The sequence below is a fragment of the Callorhinus ursinus genome, unplaced genomic scaffold, assembly GCF_003265705.2.
Source record: "Callorhinus ursinus isolate GAN/ISIS: 27379988/994484 unplaced genomic scaffold, GSC_fseal_2.0 scaffold9, whole genome shotgun sequence".
In the NCBI taxonomy this organism is placed as follows: Eukaryota; Metazoa; Chordata; class Mammalia; order Carnivora; family Otariidae; genus Callorhinus; species Callorhinus ursinus.
Window position 1 is genome coordinate 61,012,149 of NW_027397071.1, and position 22,707 is coordinate 61,034,855.

The window sequence follows — 22,707 nt, forward strand, 5'->3', positions numbered from 1 at the left end:
TTAATAAGCACCTAGGTTTTGTGTACACCTTTAAGGAAAAAATGTATTTAAAGAGATGAATAGGTAGATCCAATCTTTAAACGGGCAGGCTAGCCTATACTTATGGATTCATTTCTGAAGGGAGCAGGAACATAGCCTTCATGAATAGAAGAGGCATGAAATTGATGGAAACGAGATCTCAATGGCCAAATATTTAGGAACTGAGACTTAGAGGGAAGAAATTAGAAGGAATTCAACTAAGTCCCCAAAGGGTTAATATAACACAGGAAGAGACAGCTCAGGACACTGATGGCTCTTATGACCATACTTCCCATGATGGAGACATCCAGATCGGCCTGTGTCTGAGGGAAGTGTCACTGAGTGTAAGATTAGCGCAAGGGAGCTGCATAGAGGGTACAGAAGGAGGGATTATAAACTGTCTTCTCTGACTTTCTCCCATCCATGAAAAGAATAGCTGATCTTTACTTTCAGTGAGTAAATTTAAAGTACTTGAGGAGATACTACTAACCAATCCAACTTTTATGTCCACAGTTTCAAAATTAAAGGCTTACAAAATTAGTTGAGGTTACTACAGTGGCTGCAAGTGTAACCTAACTGGCTCTGAGAAACTGCTAGGCAATGCCTTTAAGCAGAGGTAACCACCAAAAACTGCCTACATTTCTGAATCATGCCAAAGAAACTTCCCTTCATTACTGTTTACCATTTCAGTCTCAGAAGTATACAGACAGGTCTGCTTTTTTAAAATGCATGTTTCCTTATGACGAAGCTTTGTATGCAAAGAATGTTTTAATACAATGCTCACTGTATTCTGTAAAATCATATTGGCTTATATTACGCAGGGGACACTAACAGTAGGGGCAATCTTCTCCTGGTTTAAGAAATTCCCTATAAAGAACACTCAGAGGGGGTGCCTGGGTGGCTCAGTCGTTAAGCGCCTGCCTTCGGCTCAGGTCATGATCCCAGGATCCTGGGATGGAGTCCCACATCGGGCTCCCTGCTCGGTGGAGAGCCTGCTTCTCCCTCCCCCACTCCCTCTGCTTGTGTTCCCTCTCTCGCTGTGTCTCTCTCTGTCAAATAAATAAATAAAAAATCTTTAAAGGAAAAAAAAAAAGAACATTCAGAGAATTGAAAGGGTTTTTGTGAGAAGTATTTCAACTTGTTGGGTTTACACTTAAAAGATTCTTTTACTTTTTCCTGGTCAGGCTTTTCAGGTATTTCAAATCCTACAGCCACCCTTGAACACATCTTGCCCAAATCTAAAAGTTGCACCTATTATTTGGCTTCAGAAAATTTGAAGCTATCAAGCTTCTAAATTTATGATTAGATGGTATTAAATACCACACCAGAAAAAAATCTTCCCAAAAAGTTTATAGACCTAGAGATTAAATTTATACATTGTTTTAAATTTATACACCATTTTAAAGAAAGGATTAGATAATTTGGGGAATATTCTTATGTAATCAACTCTAACTGTAGCCCTTTACAACTGTATTATAACTTTATTTAAAGTAGTAAAAGCCAAAATTGATAGTTCTTAACATGGAGTATGGAAATCAAAATTAAAGAATACAAAGTACCTTAAAAAAAATTTTCAGCTCAATACTAGTTCCTTCAATATTACTGCCAAACTTCTGTGAAATAGCCTTGCAATAAAGACAGACTAACAGCAACATTAGATGATTTTTTTTAAAAAAGTTCACTTACCTATTTTAACAATCTGGAAAAAAGGAAAGTTTGACTGTAATACTTGATGACACAGACATCATGTGTAAGTAGAAAATGGATAAAAAAAAAGTAGTATCACTGAAAATATTGCACAACTTCAGGTTTTCCTCCAAATTTGCTTTATGTAATTGGGTGGATATAAATTAATGAACGAAAACTTAAGGAAGATACATGTAACAATTTAACAGAACCTGATAATCTAATTTTCAATTTTTCTCAAATTCATCTTTAAGTCTTTCCATCATGGGGCTCATAAGAAAATTAACCAACATATGGATACCACAGTCTAATGTCAAACCTTTATAAGTATTTATGACATACTGAATTCCTCTACAAAGCAATTATGAAGAACCCTCAAGATACTCATGTTTTGTATGTAGAAAAGTGTTAGAGTCAAATATTCAACTCAATATAAAATAAGAAACATTTCTGATGTTAGACTGAGATTGCTTCTCTTTTGCTAATGAATGATTCTTAGCTGTAATATCACTGAGCTGAACAAATAAGTCACCTTTGAGTACATAAGGAAAAATAAACACATGCTAAATGGATAAAACATTACAAACTACATCTTTACTAGACCATCTCTACCTCTAACACTTCAGAAGCTTAGAGATTCAGAGTGCTCTTACATTGAAAAAGATAAAGGAGAAATTCCCTCTTTGAGATCACAACTATGAAGTCATGTGGTTATACAAATTCTGCATTTGTGTGCAAAACATGAAATACGTTTATCTTAATTCTCCCTGCTTAGACTTGTCAGCCAGCAGGACTTTCCAAGAAACAGAGACTGAGATGTGTTTTATATAACTTCGATAACCTCAGCACTACAACAAGAAGAGATGCAGTATCCTTTTGCTATGGTTCAAGACAATAAGGGAAGGAGGTCACAAGAATAAATCAAAGCTATTACAACTGAGCAACTTTTCTCAGTTTCACCATGGTGCCACTTTCATTTTACATAAGCATGGTGGCATAATTCAAGCTCAATAAATCAGAAATCTTAATATTTAAAATTTACCTTGACCTTTAATTAATACCATATTAACAACCAAAATAATTAGATAAAACACATGGGAAAGGGTAATAGGAAACCCCACTTTACTAGAGTTGGTTTTTTGACATTAACTCAGTTTTTATAGAAAAGGGATAGTGCATCTCAGTTTGCTTACAAGCTAGGAGATCACTTTGAATTCTGCATTTCCTAACTGCAAACAGATATAGCACTTATAACAGGTTATAAATAAACTGGTTTTCAAGCATAGAGCCAGCCCCAACGATAATACACTATTTAAAAAGACCTAAGGCAATGAATTCCATTTCCAATGGAAAAAAAGAACTGTGCAAACAAGCTTAAAACTACTTTTTTTGTGCCAGTGTTATAAAATGTAGCTTTTAATAAAACCTTGACCCAAATGCCAGCAACTTCAGAAAAGAATTTGGGTGGGGGGAAAAAGAGAGTTATTTCATTTAGGAAAAACAACCACTATCTTTTTCCTAATCTTCAACACACACAATTTAAACATATACAGCTGCTGTAACACTTTACACAATTCCTATGTACTGGAGCATAACAAGATCTAAATACAATTATATTTTTAAACACTGGGTCAAGGCTTTACATAAAAATACCATCCTACTTTTCCCCCTAAGTTTCTAAAATATCACGTATTTTTCCCCAACATCTGCAGCCATTCAGGAATTTTTAGGAAACTTTTGTGCATGATCTTAATTCCTAATCCCTGGCTCTTTGGGCTCAGTGACAAAAGATCAAAACCACCAAAAATGATGGTTCACTTGAAGTCAGACCAGAGACCCTGGCTCAATTAGTCTCGTAGGACGAAAGCAGTGCCGCATCAACTGGCTCCATGCAAGAGGGGCACGTGAAGGATCTCATCAACCAGTCATCTATACAGTCCAGGTGATAGATGTGCATGCACGGCAGAAATCGAATCGGGTCCCCATAAACAAAGTCCATCATACAGATAACACACCTGTTGGGGGTGAGGGACAGAAATCAGAAAGCAGTTTTAGAGAAGTGATATATCTAGAATACTCTAAAATCCCATTCCAAAGACTGTGTTAATCTAAACAGATGAAAATGGCTTGCCTGTCATTCATCCTACCACCAAAGCATGCAAACTGATTTTTTTCCTAATGAGCATTAATCCACCGACAATCTCTTATTTTGATCCCCTGGAAATCTGCGTGAGTTTGAGAGCTATCAACAGAACAAAGAGAAATGGACCACATGGGGATCAAGTCCATTCCTAGAACTGCACATACAAAACATCTACCTATTATAGAAGACACCCGAAGAATGTGATGCTTCAGGTAGGAAGCCATCAGATTAACTTTATGTGAACTCAGTTTTTAGTGTAAGCCCAGGAGTAAAATAGTTTTCATTTTAATAACTATATGTAATAACTATGTATGTTTATAGTAATATAGTAACTATATATATCTCTTAAAAAAGAGAAAATGTTACGTAAAAACCACGACTAATTTCAGTTTACTTACTGGGCTGCTGTAGCTAAAGATCTCCTTATTAACCCTAGTTTCAAGTTCACTGAATTCTACAGGTTTAAGAAGCAACCCAATGCTGTAGTATTTCAGAAGTTAGTATTCAGGACAATTTACTATCTCAAGTACTAACACTAAATGGTGCTATGGCTCAAATAGCCAAGCATCAACATAGTAAATTAGATTATGTCTGTTGGCAAGACCATTCTCAACCTAAAAGGAGAATGTCCTTATTAGGGATTCTCAGACAATGAGCTCTTAGGACAAAAACTTCCCAGAAGTAAAATCTGATATTCAACTCAGTCTTAATAAAATTATTCCTCAAATTAAAAATAGGTATAAGATTTTCCTCATTATCACTAAAACTCCTCAATTTTAATGGCTGCATAATCTACCAGAGTATTCCTATGCCACAATCTACTTAACTATAGTTCTCCTCTAAATAAAACCAAGGTGAATATCTTCGTGTATAAAGTGTCAGGAGTTGGAGTGAGATACACATTTTGGATAGATCTCTGTCTCAAAGGTTATAGACCTGAGAAGGTCCTTAACATATTGCCAAATTGCTTTCCCAGCTGACAGGGCCACCAGCACACTCATGCAGGTGAATATTTTTAACTGACATCAACTGTCATCCACATGGACACAGACAACATATAAAATGGTCAGAATTCACACGATTTCTTAACTATTTTTTTTAAATGAAAAATCTTAATTGCTGTATCTCAGATATGTTCTGTTACATGAGCTGATTATATTAAATATCCAACTTCTAAAATGCAGGAGAATATTTTTCAAAAGCAAATCTCTGGAGATAGACCTTTGAAACATGTATACATTTATTAAAACTTACTCCCGGATCTTTTTTTCTGATCCATCCCTTCCAGGGTCATAAACTCCTTTAGGCAGATGTTGTATAAGGCCTATTCTTTGAGCTATCCTAATTTGTTCCTCTTCAGTCAGTTGAGTTGCTAGGCGAGTCTGGCTAGGTGTTGGATGATAGACCGGAACTGGAACTTGTTCCTAAATTTTAAAAAAGAGAAAATGATTATTTTTTAAACATCTGTTTTCTGGGGGTAATGTTTTCCTTGTTTCTTCTTTTTTTTGGCTTAGTGGGTAAGAGGGGACCTTGGAGAGGTAGTCTGGACTACTGTGCAGTAGTATGAGATTGTTTTACTCTGCCTTAACTTTATACCTGACCAAGTTTTAAAATATAAAAACAGGGGCACCTGGGTGGCTCAGTGGGTTAAGCATCTGCCTTCAGCTCAGGTCATGATCCCAGGATCCTGGGATCAAGCCCTGCTCAGCGGGGAGACTGCTTCCCCCTTTCCCCCTGCCCCCCAACTCATGCTTGCTCTCTCTCTCTCAAATAAATAAAAATCTTAAAAAAGGATAAAAACACAATCTTCACTGAAAAACTCGCAAGGAATGTTTGAAGTATTTCCACATGAAGGCCACACATCCAATATATTGTTCCTGATATACAAATACAGTAATTCATCTATTTGTATATCAGGAACAATACATAATAATTAATAAAATGGGGGCGCCTGGATGGCTCAGTCGTTGAGCGTCTGCCTTGGCTCGGGTCATGATCCCAGGGTCCTGGGATCGAGCCCCACATTGGGCTCCCTGCTCAGCAGGAGGCCTGCTTCTCCCTCTCCCACTCCCGGGACCTGCTTGTGTTCCAGCTCTCGCTATCTGTCAAATAAATAAATAAAATCCTTAAAAAAAATTAATAAAATGGACTGTATTCAATATTCTCTGTAGGTTGTATTCTGTATTCAATGGAGCTATTTTATAGTCTCAGTATACCATTATTTACATTAAAACTGATCATTATAGACTCTTATTTGTAAACTTTCTTCCCCATATAGACAACCTTCAAATTTATTTGGAAAGGCTGGGTATTATTGCAATAAACTTTTTGTAAAATTCCTTTTAAGCTTTTGGATACATATTTGGATATGACAACTGAGCCAGAGGAGGCCACCCTTCCTCCCAAATGGAAAACATAAGTTTTTAGGGGATGTAAATAACCTCCATAATCATCCAGAACATCAACTGAAGCTGCTTTGAACTAATGGCTTTTGTAGTCGAAAATAATTGAGAGCACCCATAATGAGAAACTTTATAAGGGCTCAAGTGTAAGTATCTTTTCCAAAGAGAAGCTTTAGGGGAAAGTCTCAGATACATATAAATTAGGCTCAGATACTGAATATTTAATTCAAGGAAAATAGGACTTTTCCACAACGTCTCCTAACATGCCACTATGTCCCTTTAAACTAGCCTTATTTGTAAACACTCCTTTTCTGACAGTAGAGTTTATTAAAGGCAGAACATTAGACTTTAAATATTCCTATATAGGGCGCCTGGGTGGCTCAGTTGGTTAAGCGACTGTCTTCAGCTCAGGTCATGATCCTGGAGTCCCGGGATCGAGTCCCACATCGGGCTCCCTGCTCGGCGGGGAATCTGCTTCTCCCTCTGACCCTCTTCCCTCTCATGCTCTCTATCTCTCATTCTCTCTCTCTAATAAATAAATAAAATCTTTAAAAAATAAATAAATAAATAAATAAATATTCCTATATATACACAATGGAGTACTACTCAGCCTTCAAAAAACCGAAATCTTGCCATTTGCAACAACGTGGATGAAACTAGAGGGTATTATGCTAAGTGAAATAAGACAATCAGAGAAAGACTATATGATCTCACTCATAAGTGGAATTTAAGAAAACAGAGGGATGAGCACTGGGTGTTATATGCAACTAATGAATCGCTGAACACTACATCAAAAACTAATGATGTATTATATATTGGCTAATTGAACATAATAAAAAATTCTAAAATAAAAACAAAACAAAACAAAACAAAACAGGATCATAGGGGAAGGGAGGAAAAAAACCAGACAAAATCAGAGAGGGAGACAAACCATAAGAGATTCTTAATCATCGGAAACAAACACCATGTTGCTGGTGGGGAGAGGGGAAAGCGGGTGGGGTTAACTAGGTGATGGACATTAATGAGGGCATGTGATGTAATGAGCACTTGGTATTATGTAAGACTGATGAATCACTGATCTCTACCTCTGAAACTAATACACTATGTTAATTAACTGAATTTAAATACAATAAATAAGTACCCTCAAGAAAGTACTTTAAATATTCCTGAGATTTTTTTTTTAAGATTTTATTTATTTATTTGACAGAGAGTGACACAGCAAGAGCAGGAACACAAGCAGGGGAAGTGGGAGAGGGAGAAGCAGGCTTCCCGCTGAGCAGGGAGCCCCATGTGGGGATTGATCCCAAAACCCTGGGATCATGACCTGAGCTAAAGGCAGACGCTTAACAATTGAGCCATCCAGGCACCCCCTTTTCTGAGATTTAGAACAAATGTTTAATTAAAAATCTCAAAACCCAGTAAATCCTTTATCAAATAAGAGTATATCCTCTGGTACAAATAAAATGCCAGTAGTTAAAAGTCTCATGTCTTCTGAATTTCCAACATCAAATCATTAATGGTTACTTAAGTACTTTCATACTTCTACCTCATCATGTGAATGCTTATCATGACTCTATGTTATATCTAATGAATGAATGAATGAATAAATGAATAAATATTCATTTAGTGCACATTACAAAGAAAGATGACACCGTGTTATTAAAAGGATGGCTCTTGGATCCAGATAACCTTAGCTCAGGTCACTTCTCTACCATTTAACAGAGTAACCTTGTTTAAGCTATTTAACCCATCTGGATTAGATCCTACCTTATAGTGTTGCTATAAGGCTTAAATGAGGAATAATCAACCTTGAAGTGGCAAGAAGTTAAATGAGTATAGGTATTACAACTATTAACATTGCATTCAAAGAGCTATTATCTACTGTTGCAGGCAAACTAGCTATTTCCTCTATGTTCCATGCTTTTCCATCTTACTGCCTTCACTCTTGCTATTCCTCCTACCTTTCCCTGCAGTCCCCGGTCCAAATTATACCTTGTCCAGCAGGTTGTTGACACGAAATGAAGCCTTCCCCAATCCTCCTCCCTACCACCCAATACTGACAGTCTCAGCCTCAGCTTCACTACGCAGGTGTTGTCTACCTACACGAGAAATAGGAATATTATACAGAATACAGTGAAACTTCAGTTAACCTGTGCAGTCAAATGAAAAAAAAAGACTCAATTCTAGCTTTTCCAGAAAAGTACCAAACTGACTGTATTTCTCTAGTACAGCTTGGAAGCTTTCTTTCAGCCCTGTGTATGTATAGCACTATGAGCAGGGGCAATTTTTGCTTTATAAACATTTTTTAAATGCGTATTTCCTTTTAAAGGAGCTTTGTACATACAAAAATTTTCAGTTTGTAGCTCTAATTCAGAATCTGTTACATGCAACATGTATATTAAAACCCTAGTTTATGCACTAGAAAAATAACTGTTGAGCAGGCTTTACAGTGCACATAAAAGTTATATTACCCTTTGGTCATTAATGATTATATATGACTGTTGCCATCTTTGGTTCAAATACCTCTTCAAGGTTTTAACTAGTAGGCAAACTTTCAATGTAGAAAAGCTTCATGGTTGAGTCAAAAAGCTCTGCAACTTACTAGCTATAAGACCCCGTACAAATGGCACCTGGCTGGCTCAGATGGTAGAGCATATGGCTCTTGATCTTGGGGTGGTGAGTTCGAGCCCCATGTTGAACCTATTCTAAATAAATAAAATATTAGAAAAGACCCCCCTCACCATGTTTTTTTAACCTGAGACTCAGTTTCTTCATGTGTAAAGTACTAGGACGACTGTAAGAATAAAATGGGAAGTGCAAGTGTTGTCCCTGGTACAGTACAAGTACACATAAAAAAAAGCCCATTAAGGGGCGCCTGGGTGGCTCAGTCAGTTAAGTGTCCAACCCTCGATTTTGGTTCAGAGTCGTGGAAGTCTGCTGGTCCCTCTCCCTCTGCTCCCCCACCCCTCATCATACTCTCTCATATAAATCTTAAAAAAGTTCATTAAATAAATGTTAGCTATTATTGCAACTCTACTATTATATGACTATGGAACAACATCCCAATATTTAAGAAATGGATTTGATTTATAATTTTACATGTCAATTATACCTCAACAAAGCTGAAACTGAAACAAAATTTAGTTTTGAAAAGGAAATGGATTGGACTATGCAGAGGTATGTGAAAGTTTTCAAAAATGAATCTTAGAATTCATCCAGGACCAACTCTCTCATTTTACAGGCCTAAACCTGCCTACGGTCATGTAATTACTGACAATATTACAATCAGAATTTTGGCCTCCCTTTTATTTTTTAAAGATTTTATTTATTTGACAGAGACAGCGAGAGAGGGAACACAAGCAGGGGGAGAGGGAGAGGGAGAAGCAGGCTTCCCGCCGAGCAGGGAGCCCGATGAGGGGCTCGATCCCAGGACCCTGGGATCATGACTTGAGCCGAAGGCAGACGCTTAATGACCCCAGCCACCCAGGCGCCCCTTGGTCTCCCTTTTAAATCAGTAATTTCTACTATAGCATTCCTGGTTGCCAGATAGCAAGGAGACTCTGCAAGTTAAATGACCTGGCTTGTGTCCATTTACATTACTTTGAGGAATAGTACACTGAAATGACATTTTAAGAAAACCACAAAATAAGGCATATTTCATTCTATAAGGGTTTATCCTCTGTGATAAAGGTTTTATAATTTCCGTAACTTCTACAATTTAAGAATTTCAAAGAATATCAAATCCATCCTAAATTGCCCCTGTAAAATAGATTCTATCACTGATAGAAAAATAAACTCCAAAGTCTTATCATAACTTCCTGTCTGTCCTCTGATTGAAACTCCTGAGGTAGGCTACATCAGGTAGTTCTTACTAAGGATGAGAGGTCAAATTCTGCTACTAGAGGACAGTTTCTCCTTATGCTCACTTTGGGATTTCTGTTCTCTGGTATCACCTTCTTAAACTACCTGGTGTAAAAAGGTAACATGGCCTACTAATCCAATGGGTTTTTTGAGCAAAAGAACTATCTCATTTATAATTACAATATTTAAAACTGAGCTACAATAGTGGAATGGGGCTGGAATGGAATGTGACCTAGGAGGGATGAGGATCCCCATTCCACCCCCCTACCAGGGGCATGTTTGCAGAATCACAGAAATCAATGGAACACAGTTTTTAAAACACTGCTATCCAAGAACATGGGATTTTTAATCTAAAAAATTATGACTGGAGTCTGTTACTTACTATGGTCACTGTTAATATCTTTAGCAGTCTCTTAATATCGCTGAATAAAGATAAAAGCACCACTTTAGAGGGTAATGATGCAATCATAAGATAACAACAAAGAGCTTTACAAATGTCAACATTTCCAATTTATTCTAACCATTTGTTTTCTCCCCATCATCAATGACTCTGGTTTGCAGACTTTAAGCTAACAGCTATTGTCCCTGGATCTCTGGCTTGTCCTTGAATATGATTTCTTTGACGTCTGTTATGACCTCTGCCAGGTCAGTGTTTTTCAGCCCTTGGATTACCACTTCCAGGCTAAGCTCCCCTCCTGATTCTCAGTCCCAGTCCAGCTGACTAGTGTGGCACAGAATGACGCATATGAAGTCACACTGGAAAAACGGGTATAAGACTATGGGTAATAAGGGTCTCCAGAATCCTTAAACATACCTACTACAAACAAAGAATTATTTTAAATTGTTTTAAAGGTAATAATCTCTAAGCATGTAGAGGCTAAGAGGCTACATTTCCTTGGTCTTCTGGCTGATGTGTACAGAGAAGAACAGAAAAGGAAAGCCCTACTTTAAGAAACATATTAATACATATTAAAAATAAAAACCCTATCTTTTAATTACACATATTATGGATGTATTTTCTTTGGTATTTTTTGTTAAACCAAAGGAACCCTCTAAGCACCATCGAGATATTTAAAATGACTCAACATTCTAATTTCAATTTACATACAACTTTTCAGAAAGCCATAGAGGGAAGGAAATGACTAAGAACTGCTAATATTTTAAAGATGGATATGGCCTCACCATTCAGTTTAACACATACACCTAATTTTAATTTCCATCATACTTGTTAAAATGGCTTGTGTGTGAGTTATTGTTTACAGACTAGAGATCCAATGGTATTTGTGGCAAAATGGAATCCTACTTCTAATGCCAGCTAGAAGACATTGAATGGACGATAAGACATAGAATTTTTAAAAGATTTGGATGCTGGGACAGTTCTCACCATTTCCTACTTGATGGCTCACTGTACCTAAACACTGTGTAAACAATATGATTTGCACCTGCTTCCCTCCTGGGAGTCTGTAATTTTGGTATGTCCTAGGCAGTGGGTGCCTACTCATATTTTGGGTTCCCCTAGTAGACAACCCTTCACACATGTTGGTACACTTCAATGCTGGAGAAATTGAGTGTATCCTGTGTGACTCCACTATGAGAAGATTCTTGGAAGCTTGGGTCTGCTTCCTATGGATTCGTGCTCCTTTTTCCTTTGCTGATTTTGATTTGTATTCTTTGCCATAATAAAATCAGAGCAATGATTACAACTATATGCTAAGTGCTGTGACTCCTCCTATGAAATCGAAGAACAATCTAGATAATGTTCAGAGTGATGGACAGTTCCCACACTGACTTCTTTGCTTTCAGTTTATTTGGTCATGTTCACTAGAAATTCTCAGTGGAAAAAAATTCTCCTTTGTGAAAAAGGTATGTTTTGACAATGGTGGTTACACAGTACTTATGATTTATTACTTTTCTCAAAGTAAATTTTAAAAGATCCCTGAAGGAACTATTATTTTGAACATGACTTAGCATACTTTTTCTGTACTTTTAGGACAGAGAAGTTGTTTTGGGCTGAATGGTGTCCCCTAAAATTCCTATTTTGAAGTCCTAATCCCCAGCATCTCACGTGACTGCATTTGGAATCGCTAAGGCAATTGATTTTGTCCGGGCCTCTTCTCCCGTCCTATACCCTTCACCACCTAAGAACTATGTCCATGCTGACAACGAAAATTACCACTTCGATATAAATAATTCAAAAATTTATATTCCAGTCTAAATCTTTTTAAATTCCATGGTCTACTTGACAGTTCCAACTCAGATGTCCTCAAAGTGCCTCGAACTCAACATGTCCAAAAATGAACAAACCTTCTCCAAAATCTGGCCCTCTTTTAGGCTTCCCTGTCTCAGGGAATGACAGGACCATCTTTCTAGTTCTGTAAGACAGAGACATCCTTGGCACCTCCCTCCCTCTTACTCTTCCATATGTAATATATCACCAAGTTCCAGTGAGTTAATTTTCTACTGAAAAACTGACAGAATCTGTTTATTTTCGTATCTATTGCCAATACTCTAAAGTTCCCATTTCGTCCCCGGTGTATAATATTAGCCAGCAAAATCTCAATTTGTTCTCTATCCAGAAGTGAGAGCAGTCCTTTCAAAACAGGCTCAACTCTATTCTATGCCCTCCTCACACATACCTAAAACCCTTTCATTCAATAGCTTCCCACTGCTCTTAGGATGGAGGCCAAAGTCCTTAATAAGACTTCCAAAGCCCTGAATGGTCTGGTTACCTACCTGCCCTCCTTCCTAATCTAACAACTCACTGCTTTCTAGCCCCACTGGTTTTCCTTCAGCTCCTTTTTTAGAGCCATGATCTCTCCTATAGGAAGTCACAGTACCTGCTGTCCTCTACATGAAACACTCTCCTCCATCACTACTCTGCTTAAATAATGCCCTTTCTTCCTTCAGAGCTCAATTCAACTTCTACCATCTCGGAAACCTTTCCTAACTCAACAGAGACCCTCATCTAGAGCCCAGAACACTTTGGAACCAGAATTAGACCTGTCTGCCTAGGAGTCATCATCCACGAGCCAGCAGGAGTCAGTCATCCCCCAAGAGAACAGGGCACTGCAGAACACTGGGGCGGCTACCTGCCATGGCTGGCTCTTAGCCAGATCCATCCAACTCTGGACATACCCATGGAGCCTGAGATCTATGGTGGTGGGGACCTCCAGAGTGATGCTGTCCTCCCCCACCCTGGATACATGCTACTTTTGAACCCTGAGCCATGACCATGGCCTTAGGAAAGCTGAGGGATCAGGCTGGGAACTTGTATTTTGTTCTTCTTCTAGAGAGACTTTTCAGTTATAAAAGTCTCTTCATTTAGTCACTAATAAGACAATAAATATTGTTTTTATAGGCCTTCATAAAAAAAAAAAAAGAAAAAAGAAACCTTTCCTAACTAACCATTCTCCTCTATAACAGGCTTTTATACACCAAGTAACTTTTCTTCACAGCATTTGTCATAGTCGTAATTTTACATTCAGTTATAATTTGCATGTTTGTCTTCCCCACCAGATTGAGATCCACAATAAGAATTCATTTTGCTTGAATAAAGCAGATGAATAATGCAGATGAATAAAAGGTCAATTAAAAATCTTACCTACTAATAGCTAAAAACAATCACCCATTAATTTATTCTGGTGGTTTTTTTTTCATTCATATTTCTTTACGTTTCTTGGAACCCCTAGCCAATTGTTAAATACTTAATAAAGTTAGTGTACATGCCATAATATTGGGATTGTACAGTTGTTTTTGTCTTGTTAGTATATTCTATAAAGAATGACTGATAATAGTACCTACTTTCAACCACTCCCCCAAATGTGAACTCTAAATAAGACTCTGAATACCTATTGAAAATGTTTACAAATTATTCATTTCCAATGTACAAGGATGCTTACAAAAATACTATGAATCAGTTTATGAAAATCTAAATCACTAAACTACTAATTAACATAAATGCTAGCACCTTCAAGGGTGATTCACTTGGCTGCCCTCACCTCTGTCTATAATTCATGAGGTATTTTGTGTTTATGCTAAAAAGGTGTGTTATTATCTGCATGATTATAAGTCTGATAAGGGCAGGGACTGTGTCTATTTTGCTTACCAATGTATACTATTTACTAAAGACAGTACCTGGTACATCACAGGGATTTGATAAACATTAATGGATAACTGAATGATTTATATCAAAGCACTCATGTTCCTGTAATCCATGTCATATATTCATACCAGGATTTTGTAAACATGCTATGAAAAAACTGCTAATGATTTGGATTAAATAAAACCAAAAAGAAAACTCAATGTAAACTATAATCAACATTCCTCTCCAAGTGAAAATACCTGGTTTCTTGCCTCTTAAATTTCTACCTACCTATCTCATAGCAATGTCAATACATTAAAAACCAAACTATCTCTTTACTTCCACAATCCTTCTCAAACTCAGAATTTATATACCTACTATAGGTTAATGATAGAGAAGTACAGTAGAAAGAACAGAGACATCTCATGTAATCTCAGCTCTGGCACTTACCAGCTATGCAACCCTAGGCAAGTTACTCAGTACCTCTAGGTCTAAAGTTCCACTTCAGAAAAATAGTATACCTATCTTAATAGTGTTGTAAGGAATAACTAAGGAAATGTAAGTGAAGTACGTACTAACACAAGGACTCAATATTTAGGCCTTCCTATAACGGCACCACCATCCTTCCTGATTCCTCTGACTTGCCCTCCTTCCATTTATCTCCATCAACGGCTTTATTTTTTTTTTAAGATTTTATTTATTTATTTGAGAAAGAGAATGAAAGATAGAGAGCATGAGAGGGAAGAGAGTCGGAGAGAGAAGCAGACTCCCTGCTGAGCAGGGAGCCCGATGTGGGACTCAATCCCGGGACTCCAGGATCATGACCTGAGCCGAAGGCAGTTGCTTAACCAACTGAGCCACCCAGGCGCCCTCCATCATGGGCTTTAATGTATTATCTTAACTACCATTTCCTCAATGTTGATAGGAGACACATATACTTGCCCTGTGAATTTAAATTTTGTGAAAGGGGGATTTCATAAAAGAAGCAAATATCAATTTAAACATTATCTTTCTCCTTAATGCTTTAATTCTCCAATCTTCATGCAAAAAAAACAAAATGAGAAGCCAAAAAAAAAAAAGCATTTGCAATAAAGAAAAAGAATTAAAATTAAAGTGTGTTAGGATAAGAAATGCAGCATCACAGGAGGGAGGAGAACAGAAAAGGAACAAAGGATTACAAAATACGCTGAGGCAGAGCAAAGAGAAGACAGGGTCAGTCACATAAAAAAGCAAGGTCTGATCTTCTGATGAGAAAACTCTCTGAAGCAGTTGTTTGTTAATATATAATGTTTATTTGTTAATATATGTTGTTTGTTATGAAGCATCTATAAAATGATGAATGCTGTGAAAAATATAATGGGCCCTAATCTTAGGACGTATACAAGCCAAGAAAGACAGAAACATATCAAAGTGTAAACATGTCTATTTGAAAGGCAGTGCATTAGGGGCGCTTGGGTGGCTCAGATGGTTAAGCGTCTGCTTTCGGCTAAGGTCATGATCCCAGGGTCCTGGGATCGAGCCCCACATCAGGCTCCTGGCTCAGCATGGAGCCCGCTTCTCCCTCTCCCTCTGCCTCTCCCCCTGGTCATGCTCTCTATCTCTGTGTCTCAAATGAATAAATAAAATCTTGAAAAAAAAAAAAGGCAGTGCATTAAAAGTTGGACCCAATTTAGGGAATACGATACAATTTTCAGAAACTAAAACAATGCAGTGGGTAAGTGCCTAAATAATGTGCTGAGGCTGGAAATAGTACAAGTCTGGTTTGTGGTAAAGGAAAAACAAAGTCACTGCTAAAGAATGCAGCTTGTCACCAAAAGCTGTATCCTTTCCTCCAGTAGGAAGTAAGAGTCAGCTCTTCTGATTTTCTCCTTACAGCCTCACAAGCTGCTGCTGGCACCACCCCCTCCCCAGCTGCAGTCTCCTACTGGGAATGTTTTCTCTGAATTTGCCAGACTGAAACTTAAGGCCATAAAATGGAGGTTTGGGAATGGACAGTCTCAATGCATATTCTAACTCTGATATTCAGTGAATCATGACCCAAAACAACTCCAACCTAAACAACCAACCAACCAAAGTCCTCAAAGATTAGCATTAATGCAATTCCTAAATCATAAGAGGTAACAATTATACATATAGAGGGTATAAGAGACAGCATTCCATTTATGATACTGACAAATGATATGTCGTTTTTGTTAAGAAAGTATACAAACTAGAGTGATCTGCATGGAAGAAAAACACTGATTCCACGGAGGTGGTTTGGCATTTGCTTATTTTTTTTAAAGATTTACTTTTTTAAAAACGATTTTATTTGAGAGGGGAAAGGAGAGGGAGAAGCAGACTCCCCGCTAAGCACAGAGCCCCACTCGAGGCTTGATGCCAGGACCTGAGATCATGACCTGAGCTGAAGTCAGACGCTTAACCCACTGAGTCACCCAGGCGCCCCTTATGTGAGAGAGGGAGAAAATTTCAAGCAGACTCTCTGCTGAGCACGGAGCCTGAAGCAGGGCTCAATCCCACAACCCTGAGATCATGACCTGAGCTGAAATCAAGAATCAGACATTCACCTGACTGAGCCACCCAGGCGCCCCATATTTGTTTTTTTTTTTTTTAAATGAAAAGTTTGACTTCTTTTCACTACATAAATATTCACTGAGGACTTACTACACAGGGTTATTTGCAATATCCTAATTGGGGGAGGGTTGGTAGGCATTATCACCAGAGGTACTCTGTATTAGCAAGTCATTAGATAAGCTTATTCATTCATCTAAACCTCAAGACAACTGAAATCAAGGTCACATTGAGCCCAAGCATGAATTTAAGTATATTTCTTGAACACCCAACCACACACATTTCAGATGCTGTTTTAGGTGAAGGAGATATAGTAACCAGGTAAGGTCTGTCCTGAAACCTAAATCTCGTATAGTAGGGGAATCCAGAGATAGTAAACAAGTGAAGATAGCTATCTCACCCACAGCTCCGAACTATCTCTCAATTGCCCATACCTGGCAACTTCTGGGGCAGGCATACATTCCAAAGGCCCCACAGGCTAGCCAACATCTGATGACTTACACCTCCTGGTTGGTGAAAAGAGGGTGAACCAAAATCAGATTCTTTCTTCTCTTAGAATTGGAAAACTCAAATCAACTGACCTGAAAGGTCTTAGAGCAGCAAATAAGAGGCATGTAAAAACTGGGGTTATGAGGAGACATATGGTATTAAACATAGATTAGAATTGTTGAGTGAGGGGAACTTGGGTGGTTCAGTTGGTTAAGCATCTGCCTTCGGCTCAGGTCATGATCCCAGGGTCCTGGGATCAAGTCCCACGTCAGGCTCCCAGCTTAGCAGGGAGTCAGCTTCTCCCTCTGTCCCTTGTGATTGCGCTCTCTCTCAAATAAATAAAATTTTAAAAAAAATGCTGAGTGAAGCAGACATTAGTAGAGCCCACAAATAAAAAACGCTGAAACCCCTGGGTAAAAGAAATGGGAGAGTGGCTGCTTTGGTTCCTTGACAGCTTTCTGCTTCTAATCCATGTGCATCATTAAAATATAGCATCTTTCCTCTAAGTTAATTTTGTCTAAAATAAAAGTCTCATAAGCACCACCACCATTTTCTTTCCTAAATTAGGGCTACCTTTTTCTTCTCAAGCAAACTGGTTTCCAGAGGGGAAATGGCACCCAAGTACTGACAAAGAATTTTTACCAGTGGGGCAGATCTCCAGCATAGCTGTGGGCCAAGAACTATTCCTCTTAGTGCATGAGTTATTGTTGTACCACTGCTGTGCTACAAAAAATACTAGAATTTCTCATTTAAGCATTCTATCTTTGCATCTTATCAGTTCAATGAATAATACACATTTCAATAACTGTTCTTTCTTAAATGGCAGGTGCAAATATAAGACTCCTAGTTGAAAGCTAAGAGTAGTATGCCCAAGAATTCTTTGCAAAACCAACCAGAGGGAGAATATGCATAGCCTTGAAGGAGTTAATAAATGAGAGCTTAAAAAAATGGTATTAATTCCAAAAAGAGTAAGTCTGTAGCAGCCAAAGTTGGCTTTGGAGCTCAGGAAGTCTGGTATTGCATTTACGGCACTAAGTTCTCTAACAGATACCCTCACTCTTCTTTTTTTAAAGGTTATTTTTTGAAGGACCAGGGCTAACATCACCAATAAAAATTAATTTCCTCCAAAGATTGCTAAACTTCAGTTGTAAGAATGTTGCAGAATTCTTTAAAGTGTTTATTTCTTGGATTCAAAGATTTTGAGGCTATAAGACCAGTCCATTAAATGTACACATTAAAAATACATTCTGATTTCAAAAAGCATTGAAAAGTTTTTAAAAAATAATTTTTTTTAAGTTTATTTAAGTAATCTCTACACCCAACATGGGGCTTAAACTACAATCCCAAAATCAAGAGCCACATGCTCCTCTAATTAAAGCAGCCAGGCTCCCCAAAAAACAGAGAAGTTTTTAAAAGTACATCCCAGCATTGAGGAAATACAGTACCACTATAAAGACCTACATTTAATATAACACTTACTGAACTATAATTTACACAACAGAATTAACTCATTTAAAGTATACAATTCACTGGTTTTAGTATGTTCAGAGTTATGTGACCATCACAATTTCAGAACATTTTCATCATCCCCAAATGGAATGCTATCTATCAGCTGTCATTCATCATTTTCCCCCCAAATTTCCCAGCCCTAGGCAACCACTAACCTGCTTTCTGTTTCTACTGATTTGACTACTCTGGGCGTTTCATATAAATGAAATCATACTAATGTGGTCTTTGGAGGCCTAAAACTTAGCATGTTTTCAAAATTTACCCATGTTGTACCATGTATCAGAACTTCATTCCTTTTTATTACTGAGTAATATTTCATTGCATTTACATACCACCAGCTGTATGTGTTTAGCCATTTATCGGCATCTTGGTTGTTTACACTTTTTAGCTATTATGAATACGCTGCTATGAGCATTTGGGTACAACTTTCTGTGTGGATATATTTTGTTTCTTGGGTATACACCTAGAAGTACTGTGGATCACATGACAACTATGTTCAATCTTTTGAGGAACTGCCAAATTCTTTTCCAAAGTACTTGTACTTATACTGGAATTCAAATTTAAAAAGTTAAAAACAACAACAAAAAAGTACTTGTACCATTTTACATTCCCACCAGCAGTGTATGTATGAGTTCCAATTTTCCCACATTATTACCAAATCTTGTTTTGTTTTTTAATTATTATTATAGCTGCCCTAGGGGTTTTGATTTGTATTTCCCTGACAGCAAATGATATTAAGCATCTTTTCATGTGCTGACTGGCCATTTGTACTTCTTCTTAGGAGGAATGTCTATTCAGATCCCTTGCCCTTTTTGAAACTGGGTTTTGTCTTTTGAGTTCTTTATAGATCCTGGCCACCAGTCCCTTACCAGATAAATGATTTGCAAATATTTTCTTGCATTTTTATGGGTTGTCTTTTCATTTTCCTGATGGTATCCTCTAAAGCACAAGTTTTTTTTTTTAAAGATTTTTTTTTATTTATTCATTTGTCAGAGAGAGAGAGAGAGCACAAGCAGAGGGAGAAGCAGGCTCCCTGCTGAAGCAAGGAACCCGATGCGGGACTCGATCCCAGGATCCCGGGATCATGACCTGAGCCGAAGGCAGATGCTTAACTGACTGAGCCACCCAGGCGTCCCTAAAGCACAAGTTTTAAATTCTGCTGATGTTCATTTTATATGTTTTTGGGTCACCGTTGTTTCTTGGTACCACATCTAAGAAGGCTTTACTTAAACCAAGGTCATGAAGACTTACTCCAATATTTTCTAAAAGCTGTGCAGATTTAGCTTACATTTAGGTACATGAACAATTAAGTCAATATTTGTATATGGTGTGAGAAAGGGGTCCAACTACATTCTGTGTGGACATGCAGGTGTCCCAGGACCATTTGTTCAAAGTTGAAAAGGCCTACATTTTAATGTGAGATTTTTCCTAGAAGCCTAGTGAAATAATTTGGGGTGCAGGTGAAAGGAGTAAGAATCTTACAAGACTGCTTATCTGAAGGAAACAGGGTGTCTTAAGAATGCCTAAAATTAGTCTGACCAAACAGATTTTCTACATCCTCTAGTCCGATCAGTTGCTGCAGCTTCTACATAGGTAGTTCCTACTTTCTAATGCATTATTCAATGCCATATCCCTAACACTTGCCTTCTAATTGTTCATATGTGTTTCATGTAATATATTCTAACAAAGGAAACAAGAAAAATTATAGCTGTCTTATAATGATCCTCTTTAGAAACAGATACAGAGAATGCCCTGGATCTCAACGTTGAGACTATATGAAATACCAAGTGTCAGCACCTAAAAGTCTGAAAGCGGAAAATCAGGTTTAATCTTTGGATTCTTCAAGTTCAATTCCACGATCAGGTCATCAGGAAACTGTTTTAACTAGTAAGAGAAATGGAGATTAGCAGAACATGGAATACAGAGTGCTTAAGTCCTCTTGGTAATGCACCCCCCCCCCCAAAAAAAGATTCCTAACCTGACCTCAACAGTAGAAATATAAAACAAGTTAGGATTACTAGAGATTACTAATCTTAGAAACCAAATGTGAAATTGTTCTAGCAAGGTTATCCAGTGATGTAAACAGAGATGGCCAGCTATTTACAAGTATTTTCTTTTTTATTTTATTAAAGATTTTTTTTTTTTATTTGACAGAGAGAGACACAGCGAGAGAGAGAACACAAGCAGGGGGAGTGGGAGAGGGAGAAGCAGGCTTCCCGCGGAGCAGGGAGCCTGATGCAGGCCTCGATTCCAGTACCCCGAGATCATGACCTGAGCCAAAGGCTTAACAACTTAGCCACCCAGGCGCCCCTACAAGTTATTTTCAAACTAAAACTGACAGCACACTACTTTTCCCATAATTTCTACATGAGAAACACATCCAACCATCTCCTCTACCTTTACCACCACTAGGAATCAAGAAATTCACCTTGTAAAATCAAGAACCCAAACATACAGGTGAATAATATAAACCTAATATTTAATGGCTTTTAAAAACTAGAGCTCTAAAGACTGCGGCAACATGAGAAAATGCTTATAAAGTGATATTAAAAAGTAAAAGGATGCAAAAATATTAGTGTGTTATTACACATACATTAAAAAAATCTGCATTTGAAAGAATCATAAATACACATTGAAATGTTAACCATTGTTGCAAGAGAGTACTGAAAATGAGTTAATTTCTTTTCTATGTTAACATGTTTAATTTGCAATTATAAAAAGAAAACTTTATAAAGTTGGTATCACTAATAGCTAATTTTAAAAGTTACTGCTAAAAAATCTAATTTATAGGGGCTCCTGGCAGGATATAAATCAATGCACAGAAATCAGTTGCATTTCTATACACTAACAATGAAACAGAAGAAATTAAGGAGTCGATCCCATTTACAATTGCACCCAAAACCACAACATATCTAGGAATAAACCTAACCAAAGAGGCAAAGGATCTGTACTCAGAAAACCATAGAACACTCATGAAATTGAGGAAGCCACAAAGAAATGGAAAAACGTTCCATGCTCATGGATTGGAAGAACAAATATTGAAGATGTCTATGCTACCTAGAGCAATCTACACATTTAATGCAATCCCTATCAAAATACCATCAATTTCTTCCACAGAGCTGGAACAAGTAATCCTAAAATTTGTATGGAACCAGAAAAGACCCTGAATAGCCAGAGGAATTTTGAAAACGAAAACCAAAGCTGGTGGCATCACAATTGCGTACTTCAAGCTCTATTACAGAGCTGTAATCATCAAGACAGTATGGTACTGGCACAAAACCAGACATAGATCAAGGGAACAGAATAGAGAACTCAGAAATGGATCCTCAACTCTATGGTCAACTAATCTTCGACAAAGCAAGAAAGAATGTCCAATGGAAAAAAGACGGTCTCTTCAACATATGATTACACAGAAATAAAAATTAACTCATATTTTCAGTACTCTAATGCAACCATAGTTAACATTTCAATGTGTATGTATTGTTGGGAAAATTGGACAGCCATATGCAGAAGAATAAAACTGGACCATTTCCTTACACCACACAAAAAAATAGACTCAGAATGGATGAAAGACCTACATGTGAGACAGGAATCCATCAAAATCCTAGAGGAGAACAGAGGAAGTAACCTCTTCGATATCGGCCATAGCAACTTCTTTCACGACACTCTCCAAACGCAAAGGAAACAAAGGCAAAAATGAACTATTGGGACTTCATCAAGATAAAAAGCTTTTGCACAGTAAACAGTCGATAAAACCAAAAGACAATGGACAGAATGGGAGAAGATATCTGCAAATGACTTATCAGATAAAGGGCTAGCATCCAAAATCTATAAAGAATTTATCAAACTCAACACCCAAAGAACAAATAATCCCATCGAGAAATGGGCAGAAGACATGAACAGACATTTCTCCAAAGACGACATCCAAATGGCCAACAGACACATGAAAA

At 37.6% G+C, this 22,707-nt stretch overlaps 1 protein-coding gene across 1 annotated transcript in view; it reads right to left on the minus strand.

Moving 5' to 3' along the window:
* Positions 1-1,827: 1,827 nt before the first annotated feature.
* RNF11 (ring finger protein 11) overlaps positions 1,828-22,707 on the minus strand; it is a 39,831-nt gene continuing 18,951 nt past the window's right edge. The window contains exons 2-3 of the mRNA XM_025871576.2: positions 5,102-5,271; positions 1,828-3,719 (exon numbers count right to left, since the gene is read on the minus strand). Coding sequence (XP_025727361.1) covers positions 3,548-3,719; positions 5,102-5,271 — 342 coding nt within the window. The 3' untranslated portion in view covers positions 1,828-3,547. The remainder of the gene's footprint in view (positions 3,720-5,101; positions 5,272-22,707) is intronic.